General features: G+C 39.7%; 2 protein-coding genes across 2 annotated transcripts in view; both read right to left on the minus strand.

Moving 5' to 3' along the window:
• MTRES1 (mitochondrial transcription rescue factor 1) overlaps window positions 1–22,318 on the minus strand; it is a 244,769-nt gene that overhangs the window by 220,542 nt on the left and 1,909 nt on the right. The window lies entirely within an intron of this gene.
• CRYBG1 (crystallin beta-gamma domain containing 1) overlaps window positions 1–22,318 on the minus strand; it is a 98,290-nt gene that overhangs the window by 64,576 nt on the left and 11,396 nt on the right. Inside the window, exon 2 of the mRNA XM_061460193.1 lies at window positions 1,222–1,351. Within this exon, the coding sequence (XP_061316177.1) occupies window positions 1,222–1,351 (130 nt within the window). The remainder of the gene's footprint in view (window positions 1–1,221; window positions 1,352–22,318) is intronic.

Raw genomic sequence — 22,318 nt, forward strand, 5'->3', positions numbered from 1 at the left:
AGGTTAGAGGATCGACACCCCAACAGTTTAACTTAGCTGTAAGTATGAACAATTTATTTCAAAAGAGGAACAAAATGACAACTCACAAGCTCACTAAATGACAGCTGAATTCTGCCATTCTTAAATTTCCACTAAAAAAATTCAAAGTCTACTTGCTTTTCTAGGAGAAGTCCTTGCGAATACGAGTCCATCCAAGACAGCAATAGGGTGAACAGCAGGTTTTTATTGTTGGAAAGCTAATTCCCCAGCTAGTTCTACTGCAAGAGAAATATCCCATCACAGCAGTATGCCATTTTGCTGTAAGGAACTGAGGTCTTTTTGTAGGCATGTTTCTACAGGGTAAAAAGAACTAAGATGATGAATGAGACCACAACGGATGTTTGGGATGTATATTATTTGTGTATTCAACTAAAGACTAATGAGTCTTTCCAAAAGGCTTCATACAGAAATTAGTAGATGAGATTTACTGGCTTGAAAAGACTAGACAATAAAATTTTGTTTTAAAGACAGAATATTTTAAGCCCTCATCAGATATATTCAGATGAATATCAGTTCCACAAGAGAGAAAAAAATCAACTTTTTCAGTTACTGGCCTGCTATGTACTTTTGTTAATGTGGAAAAAAAAAAAAAAAAAAAAGTATTTCTCTTTCCATGGAAAGATTACAATAAAGACAAGAATGGCATTGCACAACCTTGTCTGCAATCTGAAATTAAATTCTCACATTAGAACAGAAGTAATTAGCATTTTCCCTACCTTGCTTCCATACAGTCACACTGCTGCCAAGCACATCAGTAACACTACATGAGCTAAATGAACATTAGAAAACAAATGCACAGCCATTTCTCCTTCTCTGGAATAAAACTTAACATAGACTGTAGAAGTGTAGGTGCTTTTCCTTTATTATTTTTGCCTATATATATTTCATGAACAAAAAAGGAAAAAGCCATATGGTTTGTGAGAGCATGTGGAAGATCTCCTCGAGCCATTTCCATTGTTGGCTCTTCATGCCAGCTATAGTCATCATGTACCTTTGTTATTTCCATGTATGATATTAACTTGAAATTTTTCCAGTATTTCAAACATAGGTCTTTTAAAGGAAGATTACAATTATACCTAGTGTTAAATTTTGTTTTCAGAATAGTAATCTTCTTTATGATACATGTGTGAGTGCATATATATATATATATTTTCTGTAAACACGCATATTTAGTTCTCTTACCTTTCTAAGTGCTGCTGGTAATGAGGCAGTAGACATTGATATCGCTGGAAGAACAAAAGAGTGTGGACAGACTACTGATGGCATTTGATCTTCTTGAACAGTATAGCGTCTGCCTGACAGATCATAGTACCTGAAAGGAGAGTAAACCTTGTTCAATTAATACATTCTAGTGAAATGAAGTCTGAGCTAATATCTGCTGTATTTCTTGACAAAACACACTAAGCAGTTTTCTCCTGTTGCAGTGGTTCAAGGCGTCTGGTGCTTGGAAAGTTTACAGCCTTATTTTAGCCAAACAACTTGCTCCTCTTATTAGACATTAATTCATCCCACCTGCTTTAGCGATCCAAAACTCTAACTTGTCAGCTTTTTCCCAATAACAAAACAACCAAACCCCAAATATAATATCCAGCAGGACAACCACATCAAAGCCACAAGGCAGAAAAATTAGTTGTCTTATGTCACTCCATCTCTATGGACATAGCAGATTACAACATTTGGGGTTTATAGTTCCACGTTACATCACTGTTCTGTTCACGTTTCTTCCGGAAGCTGTATCAATGAGGAACCAGTTGAATTCTCAAAACAGAAGGTAATCAACTTTTGGGAAGATGCTGTCCCATCTGTCCCAAAATCTGTCCCATAAGAATACACTTTGAAAGTGTTTTCGATCTTTAAAACAATACATTATTTCTTGCCAAGTTAGTCCTAAAGCTTGAAGGACCTAATTTTGCTTATGTTAATTCTGCAGTGCCAGTTTTGAAATTCTGAATCTGAAGAATGTGGAAAAGTTCATTTAGTCTCCTAAGAGAGAAATAAAATAGTAAAAACTGACTAACTTTATATAATTTCTTTCATTTCATTGTCTGAAAAATCTAAGTAGCAAGAATAAAGAATTCTCTGAAGATCAGGTTTCATTAAAAAGGTTGATAACAATGTTCTTTTAAATATTTAGTCCTTTAGATGATTCAACATCAGTTAGATAAAATCCAGCTTTTTAAAAAATGCATGTATTTTGTTTGGGGTTTCTTATTTTAAAACTGGGCAGTATTTTTCAGAGGATCATAGGACAGTGCAGGTTGGAATGGACCACAGCAAGTCTTGTCCAATGTCCTGCCTTAAGTGGGGTCACACCAGGTTGCCCAGGGCTTTAACCAGTCAACTGATGTTGGTCAATGAGAAAATGAACATGAGCTGGCAGTGTGCGCTCGCAGCTCAGAAAGCCAACCGTATCCTGGGCTGCATCAAAAGGAGCATGACCAGCAGGTTGAAGGAGGTGATCCTGCCCCTCTACTCTGCTCTTGTGAGACCTCACCTGGAGTATTGTGTGCAGTTCTGGTGTCCTCAACATAAAAAGGACATGGAACTGTTGGAACAAGTCCAGAGGAGGGCCACGAGGATGATCAGGGGACTGGAGCACCTCCGTATGAAGACAGGCTGAGAAAGTTGGGTCTGTTCAGCCTGGAGAAGAGAAGGCTGCGTGGAGACCTCATAGCAGCCTTCCAGTATTTGAAGGGGGCCTATAGGGATGCTGGGGAGGGACTCTTCATTAGGGACTGTAGTGACAGGACAAGGGGTAATGGGTTAAAACATAAACAGGGGAAGTTTAGATTGGATATAAGGAAGAAGTTCTTTACTGTGAGGGTGGTGAGGAACTGGAATGGCCAGGTTGGACAGAGCCTTGGGTGACATGGTTTAGTGTGAGGTGTCCTTGCCCATGGCAGGGGGGTTGGAACTAGATGATCGTAAGGTCCTTTCCAACCCTAACTACTCTATGATTCTATGATTCTATAACTCTTGAAAACATACAAGGAGCGGAGATATCACAACCTCTCTGGGCAGTGGTGAAAATGTTTTCCTTTACATGCAGCCTGAATTCCTCCTTTCTCAATTTTTGCCTGTTGTCCTTCTGCCATGCACCACTGTGAAGACAACGGGTCTGTCTTCTTGGTGACTTCCTCACATGCACTGGGGGACCTCCAGGCTCCTCATCACCTGCCACAGCTGCTTCTTTCCCCAGACTAAACAAGCCCCAAATCTCCATCCTGTCCTCACAAGGCACATGCAGCCTCACACACAATCCCTGGCAGTACTGGTCACCATCCGATGCACTACTCCCAGTCTGAAAGAACTGAGAGATCTTTAGGTAGAAAACACCCTCAACAAATATCTGCTTTCAGAAAAAAAAAAAAAAAAGTCTCAAAATATTTTGGTTTGGTTTGTCCTTACCGTATGCATATTTTCCATTTCAGTTGGATCAAAACTGTCTTTCCCATAGGCTACTTTTCCAGACTCATCACAAAGTCTCAAACCCAGCTCTGTTTGTACAGCTTTAGTTGCAAATTCAGTTTTATAACTGACTGCCATAAAAAATCTTCAAAGAGTGAAATAAGGCAGCAGAAAAGCCTCGGGCATATTTATAGAGGTGTTCAGTTTATTGCATAATTGTGGTGAAAAAGTTTTGACATTTTAACACATATCCCAATAAACATATGCAATTATTTTGTTTATTTACCTATTTATAAGGATGAAACTGCATAGCTCTCAATAGCTGGTTACCTTCTCCAAGCCATAGGTGACTTTAAGCTGTTAATCTTGAATTTCATTTTCTGCCTCTACCAATGGACATTGCTTTTGGGGTGGTTCCACACACGTTGTATATGACAGAATTCAAAAGTGGCATTAACCAGCTGCTCACCTACTGCTAAAAGATCCTCTTGCACCCTACCCTGTTGAATGTATATACTTGAGGCCTTTGTAAGACTGCTTAAGGGAGCACCCGTAGTCTGAGGTCTATCAACTCAGTGACTCAGAGCAGTGGAACATGTGACATCGTATGGGAAGGAGACAGGGAAGGCACTTAGTCGAAGTCCGGGTAAGGAAGAGGAAAATAACGGCACACCATGGGAAGCAGATAGAAGAGCTGTCAAGTGTTGAGGTGACACCAACAGTCACATTTGAGGCCACCATTTGTAATGGTGCTGCTGGGCTGGTGCCAAGCATCTGCCCCCCAAGTGCTATATAATGAACATATGTCAGAAAACAACATGCTATCGATCCCTTGCGTCAAAATGCCAAAAGGAGGAAGCTCTAGGAGCAAACACTTCCTACACAGGAAGTCATGATGTTTCCTCAGTATCCCCTGCTGCAGAAGGGGGTGTGCTGGTCCCCAGGCAAGCCAGCAACATCCACCAGGAGGCACCCGCTGTCTCCCCTCCAGCAAGCCTCACCCCCATGGGGCCACTCCTGATGGGCCATCAGCCCCTGAGACACCATGAGACCTCAGGGCACTAGCAGGTCTGTGGTGTGGCAGCCAGGAAGCCTCTGCTCTCCCAGTATGGTGAAGCAGCAGTGTTTTTTTTCAGACAGCTCTTTTTACAGGACACAATTTCACACCAGAAGCTGGAGCTGGCAGAAGCAGCATAGAAAGTTCTGACCCGAAGACAGTGTGCTGGAAAACAGCCAACACCAGATTTCCAAAGGGGTGAGAAAAGGCACTCTTTGAATTTCCTCCCAGTTTCAGGTACATCCTCCCAAAAATCTACTGATGAGCTGAGCTCACCAGAGCCTCCCAAAAGCTTTACTTTATGGCAACAGGCAGTTTTCCAAGGAAACACTGTGGTACGCTTCCTGCCTGAAGGCACGGGCACACACACAAGCTCCCAGAGACAAGCCAAGGTGTGAAGGCACAGCACCGCACCATCGCTGCCTTAACTGCCCAGCCAAATTCTCTCCTTCCAGCCCAAATGCTGAGCAGCTTGCCCCAGCTCCCTGCAGAGAAACTCACCGTGGGGCAAGGGCAGGCGGGTGGACAGTTACCATAGAGGAGCTGACGTACTGTCAGCCCACACCCTTGCTTTCCTCACCTAGGCTTGCTTCTGTAACCATACGCACTCGCTCAGAGCCCCAAGGGCCCAGGGGAAAAGGATGCTTGCAACATGCTGGGCACATTATGAAACCCTCCCAGAAGTTTTGCAAGGCCCATCAACTGTTGGAGGTACTTGGAGAGCAGCCTTGTCTGTGGAGGTAAGAATTCACAAACCAGGAAAATGGTGTAGTGAATATTTGTGATAGACCGGATAGTTTATTGTTTATTACATGTTTGGCTACTAATTTTACAACAGATCATGTAAAAAATGCTCAGAGGATGATTACCTGGTCTACAGCAGTGTGTGTCCTACTGTCTGACACAGCTGTGGTGCCAGACAGCAACTAAGCACCACAGGGGCGCTCGCTCCCTCCCACCTGGTGGGATGGGGGTGAGAATCGGAAGAGTAAAAGTGAGAAAATCATGGGCTGAGATAAAGACACTTTAATAGATAAAGCAAAAGCCACATGAGCAAGCAAAGCAAAACAAGGAGTTCATTCACTCCTTCCATGGGCAGGCAGGTGCTCAGCCATCCCCAGGACAGCAGGGCTCCATCATGTGTAACGGTGACTTAGTAAGATGCCGTCACTCTGAATGTCCTGTCCCCCCCTTTCCTTCTTCCTCCTGTTGTATCTGCTGAGCATGACACCATATGGTATGGAATATCCCTCTAGTCAGTTGGGGTCAGCTGTCCTGGCTGGGTCCCCTTCCAACTCCTTGCACACCCCCAGCCTACTTGCTAGTGGGGTGGGGTGAGGAGCAGAAGTCTTCAATGCTGTGCAAGCACTGCTCAGCAGTAACTAGAACATCCTTGTGTTACCAGCACTGTTCCCAGCACAAATCCAAAACATAGCCCCATACTAGCTACTATTAAGAAAACTACTTCCATCAGAGCTAAAACCAGCCCATTTTGATATTGCCAATGAAAATAAGTTTTACAGTAAAGCAAAAGGAACAGCAGCTAGGAGGCCTTGGAAATTACCAAGCTTTTGACGAGAGCTTGAGGCACTAAAAGGCGGAAGGAGAAGTTCTATACGTACATGCATCTTCTTTTTACCAGTACAGGAATACTGGTTCACAGCATGACTGACTGGAAAAGGAAACAACCAGATAGGAATTAAACTGGGGAGTACTCTCTTTACGACGTAGATCACACACTTCGGCCCCATTGCTTATACCTGTCCGTACCTAAGTCTCTAATAGTAATACAGGGCTGTCTTAAGATATTGCCTTAAAATATCATGACAATTACAAATCATTTTGAAGTGGATTAAGCTGAAGACAAAAATACATGAAAACACTAATATAGGACCAATAAGCAAACAACTCACAACAAAAAAGGAGATTGACATACATTTTAAACTAACAGTGTTTACTGAACTGGCATCCTTATAATTTTACAACCATGGCTTCCCTCATAATTCATGATATTCAGCCCTGATATCCATCTCCAGTCTGCTAGTTTTCAGAACAGTCTTCAGTCTGTACCTGGTACATGGTTCTTGCATAGTAATTCCCATTTTCAATCAACACTTATAGGATGAGATAATTTTTTTTAAGAGAGAGCATGTATGAGCAAGAGCAACTTCATTAAAATGGAATGAAGACATTTTGTTTGTTTATTCAGATCCTCTGCCCAGTTTCCCCCCTCCCACGCCATATTAGCACTTAAATTTTTCTCTGGGACCAGCAAGTATCAATTTGATCAGCAAAATGTCTGTGCTAAAGATTTACTGCAAAACACAGAACAACAATAAGAGCAGTAAGGGGCTTTTCCCTGTCTCACCCACTCCTGTGGTGCTTGTGACTATGACAGGTACACCTACGCTCTCAAATAATTTACATCCCTGGTTCATTCCCTGGTCCAGTCCCCTTGTCAGCCATAGTGCACATGCACCATTTTGTGCTTAGACTCTTCTCTGGGGGAAACCAACTACTTCCCTCCAAAGCAAAGCTGAGGTGCAGCTCTGCAGATGAGCTGCCCTACAGATGGCAGAGCAAGGATGAGACTATACCAGCTTTGGCTCCTCCTGCCACCATCTCAGATAGCCTCCTACCTTCAGACACCCCTTGTATCCCCTCACATCACACCCCACAGCATGCAGCGTACCTTTGGCATAATGCTATAAAAACACCGGTCTTGCAGGCAGCACAGCAGGCCTCACATTACCTCAGACACTTTGAACTGAAGCCACAAAAATATAATTAAGGTCTTAGAGCTAGAGGGGCATCGGACTCAGGTCAAGTGTTACGCAGCACAAACACAGCCAGTTCACTCCAGAGGTGTGAGAGGTGTGGATGCATATGTAAGGATCGCTCCCTGGGGCAGATCCTTTAGCTGTGTAGACTGTATGTTAAACAAGCTTTGGAGTTGTTTTTGTTTTGGGTTTTGTTATTTTTTTGTTGTGCTTTTTTTATTGCACATTATTTGAGTTGCTGTAGTTACAGTCTTAATATATTTTGAGCATTTCAGTCAGCTCTAGGCTGAAGTTTTCCATACAAACCTACTGCTTGTTACTCCTTCTGTTGTCTCCTCCACAAAACCAGTGTGTGGACTTCCTGAACAGTCTGCAGCAAGCTACTTACTGCATTTACACCACCCTTTCCCACTGCCTCAGCAGTCCCATTACTGTATACCTGGTTATAGAAGAAAAGAGACGACTTCAGCTCCCACACAAAGTGGTTTGTTACACTGGGGTAGCTAAACACCTTTCGTACCTACCTACCTACCCACACGGGCTTTCAGGGAGTGCAAAGCCAGAGCAGACGCACACATTCTTTAAGGGACGTGTGCTTGGGACATAGCTGCTGTATGACTTTCTGCCGTGGGAGTGACAGGGTGCATGTATGATTTTTATGGGAAAACTGAGCAACTCAAACTTCTGCACGGAACTTACGAGTGGTTCTGAGCAATTCCTGGGGCATGGCATTAAGAAGCAGCAGGGCAGTACCCACTCTCCTGTGCCAGCACCCTGCCATCTAATGGCCAGCCTTCAGATTCACAGGTGAATCAAGTTTTACCTTTCTGCCTCCACCTTTCTAGATCCTAGAGATAGAAAAGTCTGTTTAAACTACCTTAGGTCACATCTTGCTAGGGCAGACATACTCCTGCTAGCTTATTTTGGAGTGTTCTGTCATACATCTTAATAACAGGGTTTATATCTCACCCAAAGTACCTTTTGTTATGGTTACTTCACTCTGCCTTACTGTGTCAGCCTAAATAATTCCTTTCTTTGTTTGGCAAATTCACACCATTTAAATATTTGCAGGCTTCAGCTGTATCTCTCCACTCAGCCATTATTTAGCATAATTTTCCCTTTTGTAAATGAATTCCACTGTTCTCCTCTCTGATTCCTTCTGACAACACCCCTCCAGCAAAGATGCGTCCAGAGCTGGCCACAATGTTCCCATTCCAGTCACATCAAAAATCACGAAAAGCAGGTCTGCTGCCTCGTTGCTTTGTGCCACGATACATTTGCACACACAAAGACTAAACAGAGCTTTTTCTGAGCCACTGTAACACCACAAACTTGTCATACTTGTTGTCCACTGCCATACCTACATGTGTTTGTTTTTTCAGCCCTACTGCCTTCCCAGTACAATATATTAATTTCAGGTTATTAAATGCATTTGTTTGCATTTGGCAGTTTGCTAAAGCTCTGAGCAACTGCTCATGAAATGAAATGGTTTCAAGGTTCTGGCTTTCTTGTGCTTCAAACAGCATACAATTGGAAATACTACAGTCATTAGTCCTTCAAAATGTGTTTTCCTGAGTCCTAAGACAGGTACAGAGTGTGTTTTGTAGCCAAATCTTTAATACAGTGAATCCAAGCTTCTGGTTTCTCACCCCAAGTGACCCTTTTCTGTTTTACAGAATCAAAAAGCCCTGCTGTCATAGGAATTATTGACGTTATTAATTGTGTTTAAAGTTAACTTCTTTAGTACCTCTATTAATTGGGAAATAAACCCAATACAGACACTTGAGGCTGAGAATAGATGCTTTTGAAGTACAAGGTTATCTCCTAGGTAGTCTGGAAATTTAGTGAATAATGATTTAACTGCACCAGAAAACCAGCCATTGTATAGCTAGTTAAAATCTTCATGAATGGTTGTGGAGAGCTTGATGTACACCAGGCCTGTACCAGATGCTCATCACTATTTCGCTCTTTTGTCTCCTATTAATCTCAACAATGGAATTTAATCCTGTAGATTAAATATACAGAAATAGATTTAACTTTGTCTCTTGCTGGCGTCATAAATGCAGCAACTCCACTTTCTCCCTTTTTATATCTATGAACCAGATGATTATCATTCTGTATTAATGTCGCTATGAGGAGATGCATCATAAATTTCAGTTAACACCTACCACAGACAATCATTTCTCTTAAATTGTATTTCTAGCTCTTGTTTGCATAGGAAGAAACTATAATCTAATAAAAACAACAAAAAGAGCAGCTTGGTTTGGTACAACTTGAACATATACTGATACACTTTCTAAAACCTAGTTTCAAAGGAGGAACACGTTGTTTGATTACTTGGAAGCTATTTGAATTAACTGAAGCTCTTTTTAATTCAATTTGAAGAACATTAACAAACTTTACTGTTATTACTTTTCAAGAAACTAAACCACATCGGCTGATTGTGAAGCCTAAAAAAAAAAATAAGAATTAAAATACTACTGTAAGAAACCCTCCTTTGAGGTTCCCCCCCCCCTTTTTTTTTTTATTTCAATTAGTCAGAAAACCTCATTATTACCATCTGGCCACTGGGTGGCACCTCTACATAGATGCCAGATGTGCCCCAACAAACCCGTGCTGTCTGTGATAATGATTCCTCCTACAGCCAAGCGTTGACATCACATCATCTCTGCGTATGCAACTTTGTTTGGGAGACAGCTAATTAGTAAAAATTGACTTTACAAATATTCCTGAAATTTTCCACCATAATTTTTCTACTCCTATTTTTTTTTTTTTTGGAGGGGGGGGAAGCTCTGTAAATAAACCCCTCACTGGAAACCTGATTCTTTGAATATGTGTAAGTATCGGCAACTTTTGAGAGCATCTGACAGATGCTCAATTGACAGATACGCCAGAGGAGATAGATAATGAAATCTGTTACTTTGTAGTAATAATATTTAATATCATGTCTGACACTGCAGTAGCATCCAGCACCAAGTAAAGTCAAATTCCAGTTTTGGTGGGCAATGAGGAAGTACACTAGTAACAGTCTTGCCCCCAGATATCATTTGTAACTATGCACTGGACTATCTCACTGAGTGCAAATCTGATCTTGATACTTATATTCCAGCCTAGCTTTAAAGCATTGTATAAACAATAATCATCACATTGCCTTACCTAACAAAGGTAATATTTTATATAGTAAGAAGGTCAAAGAACCAGATGAAGCTGTTTGACTGAGGAGACAGAAAGCCAGCATCACTCATTCATTTAAACACATGATGCTTTTCTTCCTTTGTTCACACTGACTCACCATGACTTGATGAATAGAAATATCAAGTTACTGCATAATTTTGGTACTTTCTCTAGCTATGACAAGAGATACAGAAAAGTGTTTACAAATTCAGGGACATGAAAATACTTCTGAACATGAAGACTCACACTGGCAGCATACGCGCTCTTTTATGTATTAGCATTTGGTTCAAAGGGATAGTTGGAAAAAATTTAACAAAGTTTGTGCTCTTTGCTCTTCAAAGTTGATTGTGAGCATCTAGTAATCTGTCATAGACTAAAGTTCCACTTTTAAAAAGTCCAATTCATCTAGGCATCTCTAAACACAGTGCCATTCCAGCAGCAAGTAGGAAAGTCTTTAATTCTTAGGAAAAACGTTTCTGTCCACAAGAACAGATGAAACAGGTTTGCACACACCAAAACAGGCCTTTCAAGTTCCCCTTGGCCAAAGGCAAAAAAGCCCATGCAGGATGGGTACAGAGGGAGCAGGGAGGGATGCACTAGCACCTGAACACTAGGTCTTGTGGCGGGGCCACATCTTGTCATACAGAGATCAATGACCACAGCACCAGACTGCGGCTGGGGACCACAGCTTACACAAAGGTCCCTGTCAGCATGAGATCCTGGAAGATTAGACAGCCTTTCAGCAGCCTAATGCTGGGGCTCTCCCCTGCTCCAGCCTCTCCTGCGCCCATTGGGCTGATGAAGAGATGCCTGTGGAGGTCTCATGAACTGAGCGCACACAGTGAGTGAACCCCCAGCAGCACCGGCGGAGAGATTGAGGAAAGGGCCAAATGAATGAGATGCATGCAGGATTTGTGAGGTTTGGCTGGTGCTGCATAAACTCATCAATTTATCTATTCATCAAAATCTTCATAAACCACACCCTGCAATTACAACAAAGAAACTCGCCTAAAAGGAGTTGATTTCATGAGCTAAATTAGCCCACTGTCTAGAACAAAGACAACCAACTAGTGTGGTACCAGCCATTTTACATTCACATCAATTATGCTGAGCCTAATTGAAACTCAGGCTTTTGGCAACAAAGCGCTGAGCCACCTTCTGCTCAGAAAATAACAGTGGCTTATATTCAATGAAGATTTGCGATTACAAATTGCATTAATGTAAGTTTATTATGTCATTTCTGAATATCAGCAATCTAAATACCTAGCAAACCTATAAAGCAGTTACAAACATGCTGCAGAAAAGAAAAAATAATATATATATTTTAAAAAGTGCACTATAGAGGCACCACTTAAGAATTGTAGACTTGGAAATTCAGGTTTAAGAAGTGGCCATTAAAATTTTACTGAGCCTTAACTAGAAAGGAAGAACAATTTATTACAGTGACTGATTCCAGGAATGGAGAATTGAATTAAAATTATATATTCAGTACAAAGAAATAGGAAAACATGAAGTTATACTTAGATTAAGTTAGCTTTTGTAATCTGTTTTGTCACTTCCAGACATAATAATGGACTATATTACTTCAGGTTCCAAATAATGATAATGTTATTGCAAAATACATTAATATGGATTTTCTTACTTGCTTAAAAGCATGCAGCTGCAGAGATTTTCATATAAGTCCTAACAATTCACTATTTTTGGTTTAAGAAACCACTAATTACTCTCATTTAAATTCTCTGCATATTTCTATATGGAACATCTGAGTGAAGTTTGAATCCTGTCTTAAAGGATGAAAATACTTAATCACAATTTATGAATGTATTTAACAGGCTAGGTCTATGACTTAGAGAAAACAGTCTTCATCTTGTATGTGTATTTACAATTGTATTTATGAAAACAATTTTAAAATGCTTTAACAGCAGCGTATGTAAAGATACAACTTTTAGAAATCTGCTTTTATACTTCCTATAGCTTTTCAAGTCACGAGTCCAGCAGAAAAAGTAGTCTGGGGGAGTCCTGGAAATTACTAAGTTTTTAAGTCAGAGAACAATGGAGAAGGTGGAAAGGCAACTCAAACCCAGTATGTATCAAGTGCAGCCTCAAATATGATATAAAAAGTGGTCTGATCATAAACTCTAGCACAACAACATAAGATACCATTTCACAGCACATTCTGTAGCCCCACAGATTATCATCAGTGCTTTTCAATCTTACATACTTTTAGGAACAATTAATATAGATATTTAAATTGTCAAGAAGTTACACATCAAAGGAAATACATGGATGTGGATGGGCTTTATTCATATTAGGCTTTCTGCTAGCTCAGACACTGTAACACCAATTTACACTATGAAGTGCTTCTTTGAAGTCATACCGGCTTCTTAGGAAGGACTAGCTTACAAATCAAGCAGCAGCCAGCTTCATGATTCCTCCTGGATACAAGCTCACTGCAAGGCAGCCTACCTGCCTGCCTGCACCTTAACTCTACAGCACCAGAAGATCACAAACTTCACTTTCAGAGTTTGTTTTGCTTCACCTTTTGAGAAATAAGAAGTTACCTCCTGACAGTATTTTTGCCTCTTGTCAGGGAGAGAAGATAAAAGAACGTAAAAAAAGAAAAGAGGGGAAAATGAAAAATGAAGATGAGACGCTCCTGGGAAAGGAGGTGCAGACAAACCAGGCAGACTATCTTTTTAACTGGGACACTGAAAGCCCAGGTAATTATGTGTAAGGCTTTGTTATTTAAAATTATGAGCATTTTGTTACAATTCAGTACACTTACTTAATGCTGCTTCCACTTTGCTCATTAACAGCTCTCTTCTGGATTACTAAACTACAAGGCCTTCAACTACTGGTTATGAAGAGCTCATCTTCCAACCTCAATGCTTGTTCATCCTAGGATGCTTAAATACCTCCTGAGCAGGAAACACCTTCAAGTTAATTATATTAAATGTCTGGGATGGAGCCTGCCAAGCGGTTCTGAACACAGGAAAGCTGTCAGAGACTCTGTAATGAGTAGAAACAATGTGCTCCTATAATGAGATCATTATATCAGAAGAAAAATCCTTAGGAAAAAACTAGGTAAGTTTTTAACTTTGAGGAAGCTGGTTAAGACAGACTTTTGCTCTCTCTCGCACTGATCTGTGGCCACAACTCTGCAAAAGAAATACATTTAGGTTGTCTCTTAGATTTAACAAACAGCCAGAGCAGAGGTGGCTAATCCCAGTGCACATGCACTTCTGAGTAAAAACAAGTTTTATTTGTCCACCATAAGTGCTTTCAGCCACACCTACTCTCCTGATTGGGTCAAATCTATTGCTAATGAAAGCTTCCTCTCCACGTGACAAGCAAATTTAGATATAATCCTCCTTATCTTTGATTAAGGATGCCATTTATAAAATTATAAGATTATTATGGCTGTGTTTGAAGCTGAATTAAGAAAAATTTATGGGATAGAACTTGCTCTTACTAGCCTACAGCTATAGCATCACATATTCTTATATAAACCTGACCTGGTCTTTACCTAGCAGGAGTAACCTCCACGGTGTTTGCTGAAGGAAGTAATTTTCATCTCAGTGTCATGCTTCAGTTCTTTGTCATCAAGAAATGAATTATTCTGGTACAGCATTAAGTGGCAAACCATATTGTTCCAGTATACGTGCATACTATCTCAGTGATTATGATGCTTTACATACCTGCAGTGTATAAGCTCCTGATAGCTTCTAGACAAAAAAAGATCACGTGACCATTAAAAAAAAAACAAACAAAGACATTAAAGAAACACATACAAAGTTTTCTGGTCTTCCTTTGGAGCCAAAGGAGTTTATATCATCTGACTATCTCAGTAGGTTAGGTAGCTCAGTGTTTACGCAAGAAGTCTAATTGACAGTTGAGCACAAAGAGTAATTAAGTAAACACCTCGAATCACACAAAATAACTCTACTACAATTTCAATCACATTTTAATTTTAAAGTAGTTCACACATTAAACTTTATCCTAAAGCATCATTTGGTACAAATGTATTATGAGTCTTCGACTTTACACATGAAATGCAAGTCATTCTGGAGCCAGTTCAAAGACCAACTTAAGTCATCTAGGATGTCCTATTTACAATAACTTACTACAGAGTCATCTGCCAGCAACTCTATAGTTACCTGCTAAAACCTTCCATTTTAATTTCTGCATTTGCCTACTTTCAACCCTCTAGGGGCTAGAACCAGTTTAACAAGGCATTTATCTTGTCATTTGTGACCCAGATGGGGCAACACCTTCATAAGGAACAAAGAATTTAGAATTTCCCACAGATAAATCCTTAGGAGTTGGGGGAAAAACAGTGTTTCTGGGGGGAAAACACTGGGTTTTAGACAGCAGAGTATTTTGTCTTGATGTTTTTTCAAAGTATAACATAAGCCCCTCCTTTCTTAAAAAAAACGCAAAGGAGCCACAGATTCCTTTTCAAAAAAGGATCTACAGAAAGGAGCAAGAGTAAACAACAAAAGGAATCAACACTCTTACTAGAATCAGTTAGGCAAGGGAAAAGAAAGACAGCAATCATGTTTTTGCTGTATTAATACGCAGCGAAACAGGTGACAATTTTTAAATCTTTGGACTCGGTCTCAGAAACCAGATGTTCAAGCATTTTACAAACCTCCTCTAGGCTGCTGTGTGCAGTAAATGCATATTTGAAAACACAGTTAACCTTTAGGGCTGCAAAGTTTCATTCTGCAAAGGTAGAGACTCTGAAATCTCTGTCAAGAGATATTCATTATCCATAATGCATAACAGGTTTTTTTTCTGTCTTCATATAAGGTAATGTTCACTTCAAAGAAACAAAGGATCAGGAAGAGGCCACTAAGGATGACAAATAATTCCTAAATATTTGAAGTTTATTTTCAAGATAGATCATTTCATTAATTTAAATGTCGTAAACTGCTAAATTATAGATGTAGAATTAAAATGGCACAAAACGATGCTGAAGAACCATAAAGAAATGACCTTGCTAAAAGACTTGATCTGAACTACGTTTCCATCAGAAGGCAGCACTGTAGCCTGGTCTGTAAGTCTGTTAGTTACAAATCTTTCACATAAAAAAATAAAGCAAACACATAATTTTCTATTAGTGTTTCCATTAATTAATGAGAAAAAAACAGGAGCTACAGAAATAAAAGGACACTGATGTCTCGGTTTCCCTAATGAAAGCAAGTTCAACATCATTCTAGTAACTCAGGTCTCACTAATCAACACGTGCAATAACATTTTTAGGGACTTCAGAACAACAGTGGCTGGAAGGGGCAAACCAAACTGATTAAGTTACACTCTATGTTGGTTTTAGCTTAATTCTATGTCCTTAGTCTGCTCTTTTATAATGTTCTACTAGGCAAATATTCAAGAGTTGGCTGGAGAAGTAGTTTTGCTATAGAAACTTTGGCAAGCACTTAGAAAACTGTTTCTGTTAAAAGGCCCTGCTCTTCCCCAGTAAACAGGAATCAGTTTTCATTAAATAAAAGCTTCAGGTCTCCTTTGGTTTTGTAAGCTGTACACAGCGGTATTTCTGCACCTCAGTCTGCACACAAGTACATGAAAACAAACAAACACCCTGAAAAGCCTGAGCAAACTGAACCCTAGACCACAATAACAGAAGATGCAATATGACTGAAGGGGTTTGTTTTACAGCTAACTTTTGAAACTAGAACTGCCTCTCCTCCTCAACCCTCACCTTCATTATTAAATTGTAATTTGGGCTAGATTAAAGGACAGCAGAGCAGCATAAAAGGAGGGGTGCAAAGCTAACAAAATAAGCACATTTGCAAAGGGACTTAGGGTGATGACAGATTATTGAGCAGATAAAAATAACGAGACTGTTCCAGGCATATGAAACATACAAAAATCAGAATGGAAAAAAGGAAAATGCTTCTTAAAGTATGAGAGACGTTAAAAGCACTCTAAGAAAGGGGAAAAGAAAGGAAAGTGAGGACCTCTAACAATTAATAGAAGGTCTCCTCAAGCCATTTTTTTAACCATGTATTTTACTCTTGGAGGAAATGGAAAGTAGTTTTAGGAAAAAATAGTTTGTATAAACATTTAAAAAATGTCCTGTACTTATGCAAGCTTTTGCAATTTTTTTCTTCTCTTGCATACATGCTATGTAGGTGCCATGTAAAAACTCAGACCCAAATATTAAGCAGTACAATGTAATCAACAGGTAAACTGTATTAAAGAAAAAAGAGGGTGTAAAAGGTACAACCTAGTAAATTTTGCTCTGTTACTATGGTGAGAATCTTCAGAGTCTGCCTGTGGTAGGTCATTATCATAACAGTTTCAAAACAGCAGCTGCTCCATCAGACTTACCATCACCAAGACCCAACATTGGACAGTGAACACTTGTGGCGGGAGGTATCAACACCAGATAACAGCAGGTGTAAACATCAAAGCCACCTGATAGGACACAAGCAAGCTTCTGGGAGTCATTCAAGATATACACAACACATGTACCTCTGCGGTCTTTGGAATCAAGGTCACACGACAAAAATAACAGTCACACAAACTTGATGGCACTGCTAGTAACCTCCAGGATGCAACAGATGGATCAATTACGGCTCTTCATTACTAGCTAAGTAATGACACAGGACAGCAGGGAATGTGATGCTATGGTAAAATATGTTCAGTTCTTTGCTTGGACACAGATTAGTGTGCAAATTCATGCTTACATGGATTAACAAATACGAACAGGTAAGGTCAACAAATCTTCAAGAAAACAAAGTCTGCAGAGTCTACAAGGAAGAAAAAGATTACACAATAAAAATTTAAGGAGAGTGAAATAATGTTAGATGCACAAACCTTCATTTTATTAAATTATTCATTTAAAAGACCATAGTTAATTTATTTTGTAAATAAAATATTTCTCTAACTGCAACAGAGTAAATACTGGGCAAAAGTAGTCTTTCCTGCCTTCCCTAGGCAGTCTTATTCAGCTCTGAAGTCCAGCTCTTATTTTTCCTTACTGTAAGCTTACTAACCACAAATGTTCTAATTTGCAAAATTATCCAGGACTTTTCTACAACTAAGCTGCTGCAAGGGGTGGGGAGGAGAGTAAAGCAAGAGGGTGGTGGGTGCTTAATTGCTGGCCAGGGTCAACCTATCACAGAATTACATCCTTTTTCTGGGGCTGGGATTAAGATTCCTTCACAATTACCTGTCCTCAGGAGATTAGTTATGTTCAGAGGTCCATTTGTTAAACGTATACTGGTTTTTGGTTATCATGTATAAACATACACTAAATCATTTTTACTTTACTATGTCATCATGGTGCAGTATTTCTTTTAGTTAAAGATAAAAGATTGTTAATCCTGTGTGACTCTTTGAAACAGAAAAGAAAGAAGCTACCAGTGTTAAATCAGTACTGGCCATATGTATGCTCCAATAGCAATGACCACACCCTAAATACTCAGACTTGATAAGCTTTTCCTAGCAGTACTTATGCATTTGATGTTTTCCATACATAGCTTCATAGTCTTTGCACCAATGCCATACAGGGCAAAGCGTGCCCAAAATTTCAGTTTCCTCATAAGCATGTGATCTCAGGTTGCTTTTTCTATAGGTAGAGTGGTTGCATAAGGTGCCTATGGACAGCATCTCTTTAGGAAACCTAAATAACACGTGTTAAAAAAAAATGCTTTCTTCTATTTGTGGTTGTCCACAGGCACATGTGAACGATTACAAAGGAGTAGTCAACTCAAAAGTGGGAAGTAAGGGCTGTTTGCTGAATAGAAAATCAAATGTGGATGCCCTCAGAAACTATGCAGTATTTGATGAATGTGAAACTGTAAAACCATCCTTTGGAACTCTTAAATAAAATAAATACAGTTTCTGGCCATGCTGGAGGCGCTACTGTCAGAGCCTGGGCGCCCTTGGTCAGTTCAGCAAATCTGTCATCCAGAAGTCACTTGTTTATAAGCACAGACAACTGTTCCCAAGGCTGTTTGCTGAACTTCCAGCAACACCTGGCTGGCATTACAATGTCATGATATGTTGCCACTCCACATCTTAGAACTTAACTCTCTAAAATCTTCTCACCTCTAGAGACATCTACAGTCAATCACTTCATCTTGAGAGGATAAGCTGGGAACAAGATCTCCAACACCTGTGAAATCAGTCACTGCCTTCCAAACATTTTCTTGCTCTGGGGCTGCTCCTGGGTGGATACAGGGCTGAAGGGTCTCTCATTGGGCCACACAATCTACCACAAATGCTTTGCATTCCTAGACTGTCTCAGAAGCCATCTTTTCTTTCCAGGACCAACTCATAGTGGCAAAGACAGGGAATATTTACATCTATTACATCCTCCTAGATTCCTGTAAATGGAGAGGAGTCATAGAAAAGGCAACACCCTTCCTCTACAGCAGTAACCTTGGTGCCACAGACAGCAGGGCCATCATGGGAACTGAATGCTGTCAGCGACACAGTTTCAAGTCCTGGAGCATTAGTCAGTGTTACCTACTGCTCAGATGCCCTGACGTATCCTGACTTTTCTGTCAAATATGAGCTGGCACCCCGGGTTATGCCAGCATGAGTACTGAATGCCACAGTGGTTAACAACGATCAGATAACAAGATGTCATAGGGAGGATCAGTGCCCATACTGTTCCTTTATTATCATTTGCTTGTGATTCAGTCTTGAGAGAGATGCAAAAGGCACCAGCACTTACATTCACACTTCGAGTTTCAAGAGGTGCTCAGCACTCCTCCAGATGCCCCTGATCACTGCCTCGTTTGTTTAAGTGTCTTTCTTCAGCTCTATGAAATCTCTGAAAAAGAACCTAAACCAATGGACCCAGGCTTATGAAAATTATTGAAAACGGAAGTCAAAAGCTCCCCAAGAACCAGAAACTTGCTCTAAGGCTGAGGAATGACTGAAACACATGAAGACATTGTGCGCTTTGTTCCTCTGATATGAAGCAAAAGCGGCGGCAGCAGATATACGGATACTTGTAGATTTTGCTAGATTAGAAAGTCCTTATGTTTGGGCATAGTAATCACACACACATCCAAGCCTGAACACAAATGAGGACTACTGCTGAAAAGCAAAACAGTCGATTTAGTATTCATGTGCAGAGAAATGAAAGCTTCTGCCAAACCCTCTTTCTGAGGAGTCGTTCTTGGTGATTGTTTCTCTCTTTCCAGTTTCTAGAATCTCTTGTAAAACCCAACCATAAAGTTCAGAAAACAGCACACTCAAAAGACTCCAAAGTTTCAGTGTTCACAGGCTAAAATAACAAGGAAGAAGAGTCAACCCAGGGAAGATATATGAAATGCTAAATCAAGTAAGTCTGTCTACATTTCAGTATCTGCTTAGATAGTACTAAATTTAATGACAGTCAATATCCTTTATTTCACAACTGTTTCCCCTGACACTCTTCACATTATAAATAAATTATAAAATAAAGTTTAATATTAAGAAGTAACTCTGTGTGGAATTTTTCTTTAGTTTTATGAGTGGCATCCGTATCATCATACATAAAGTAAGAGGTTTTTAAAAGCAAAGTGATAGACTAAGACGACCAAGAATACTACAATTTACTGAGAAAGATCAGTATGCCCACAGAGAGTTCAAAAGGAGAGATAGATGTTGTGCTTGCTCCCTCAGAAACACAGAAAACATGATTGGAGAGGTAAAGGCAACTTACATGTGTTGTTCCCACAAACTGACTAAGATGCTAACTTGGAAGAGGGTTCAAAACTCTTTTCAAAGGTAGAAATGACTCAACCACTAGATGGAATATTACATACACACACACAAAGCACCAAATAATAAAACCAGTTCTTGGAGAAGCACCCCTATTGCTTCTGAAAATAAAAAACTAAGCACATGTATCTCACACACACCACGGCCTGCTACTGCCAACACATGGCTGGCACACCTGCTCCATTAGATGACATGAACACCTGACTTGTCATCAGCAGCATAATTTATTTATAATCATTTTCAAGTGCAATGAACATTATGCTTGTAAGAAAATGCACTCAGTAAACCAAAATGCATATGTCAGAATGAAAACAAGTATTGTGTGCTATATATAAAATTAATTTATGTATTATTCATTCATATCCAATAAATCTACTCTACACACCTATGCTGCAATTATAGGCTGTAAATCAGTGAGTCTAAAAATATATTTCAGAATTATGAGAGAAACAGATCAGATTTTGGAGAGCCTGGGGAATATTATGTCCAGAAGAACTGAAAGAATTTATCTTGACAAAAACCAACCAGTGTTACTGATAAGAGAGAAATCCGCCTGTCTTAAGTTACAGAGAGGTACAACCAGAAAATATATGTTAAGCTCTATCAACTCATACATGTTGAAGTCAGAAATGATACCTCTCACTGTGGGAAGGAACAAATACATGATGATAGTGCATTGTCTTGGCAGCTGTTCCAGGGTAATAATTAGACGAGAAGGAGTTCCATGAACCATAATAAAGAACAGTGGGAACAGAGGATTCTTAGGAACCACAAAGAAATATCAAAGTGTGGATTCTTCAGACGATAAAGGATTTGCTTTAAGGTGGATAAAGGAAAAGCACTTCTACAGAAAACAGCATGGGGGGGAGGAAAACACTGTTTAACAGAAATATGCCAAAGGTTGCCAAATAACTATGATCTAACTTAGAAGAGATTAGACATGTCCAAACAGGTATACAAAGGTTTATTTTTCTTTTTAAACCAAAAAAACCCAAGCAAAACTAAACCATACAGTATGGAAAGTTAGTCATGACTGTAGTCATATTAAGGAATCACCCTGATCATGTTTAGTAAATCACAAAACCAAACAACCAAAACAAAAAGCAAAACCCAAAACAACCAAAACAACCAGAAAACAATTCCAAATAAAACAGCTGCTAAATAAACTTAGGAAGGCAAACTAGACAAAGAAAACAGGCAGCCAGCTGTTGAGCAGTGATTCAGATACCTTTCTTATAGTAAAGAACAACCCTCATGGAGCAATTGTATTTCATAGTTTTAAAAGAAACTATTCAGAGTATTAAAATATAAATGCCCATCACAAAAACCTGATTACATCAGGCAACACCTACAGTGTCATCAAAAATACTGTTGCGCTCGATATTTGAACTTGCTAAAAGCTCATTTAGATGCAGAATTTAAAGTTGCCAAGTTTTTGCCAGATACTTCCTGTTCAAATTCCTCCTTAGCAGTCATGGCAAGCACCCCTGCAACATGTAATCACCACTCAAATACCTTCATGTAAGCTTTGAACTACTATTATTCCCTCCAATGCTGCCCCACTGGTTTAGCAGCTAGTGGGACATTCTTCCAGCACCAGCAGCCTTCCAGCTCCTGACCTGCTCATGCATAGCTTCTGAGCACTGTACTGTAAAGCGGGAACAAAAGAAAGACAGCCCATTATAACTGGGTTCATTTAGGATGCAGAGCATTTGTAAAATACTCAGGTCTATATTACCACACAGTTTCACGTACTGGTAAACGTTTATAATTGAGGTCACTTTTTGCTCATGTTTTCAAATTAGAAATCTTACTATCACATTGTATTTATCATTTACAGAAAAAAAGGAATTTTCACTTGACACAAAATACTAGTTTGTCATCTGACTAGATTTACTTCTGCCAATAAAAGTTACACTATAAAGCATGGGCTTATTTTCTACTTTTTTATTTACAAGACATTTCTAGCACACTGGCACACATGTAAAAGTTGTTTGTGATATTTGTTTTGACTTACTTGTTTTGAACTAAAGTTTACAAAGTTAACCATTTTCTAAATTATGCTCTGATCCAAACTTCATATGCTTGCACTAATAAATGCTTTTCGAAAGTCAAG

Source organism: Pezoporus flaviventris, unplaced genomic scaffold (genome assembly GCF_033815535.1).
Source record: "Pezoporus flaviventris isolate CSIRO_AGI_PZ_B2104156 unplaced genomic scaffold, CSIRO_AGI_Pfla_v1 ptg000031l, whole genome shotgun sequence".
NCBI lineage: Eukaryota > Metazoa > Chordata > Aves > Psittaciformes > Psittacidae > Pezoporus > Pezoporus flaviventris.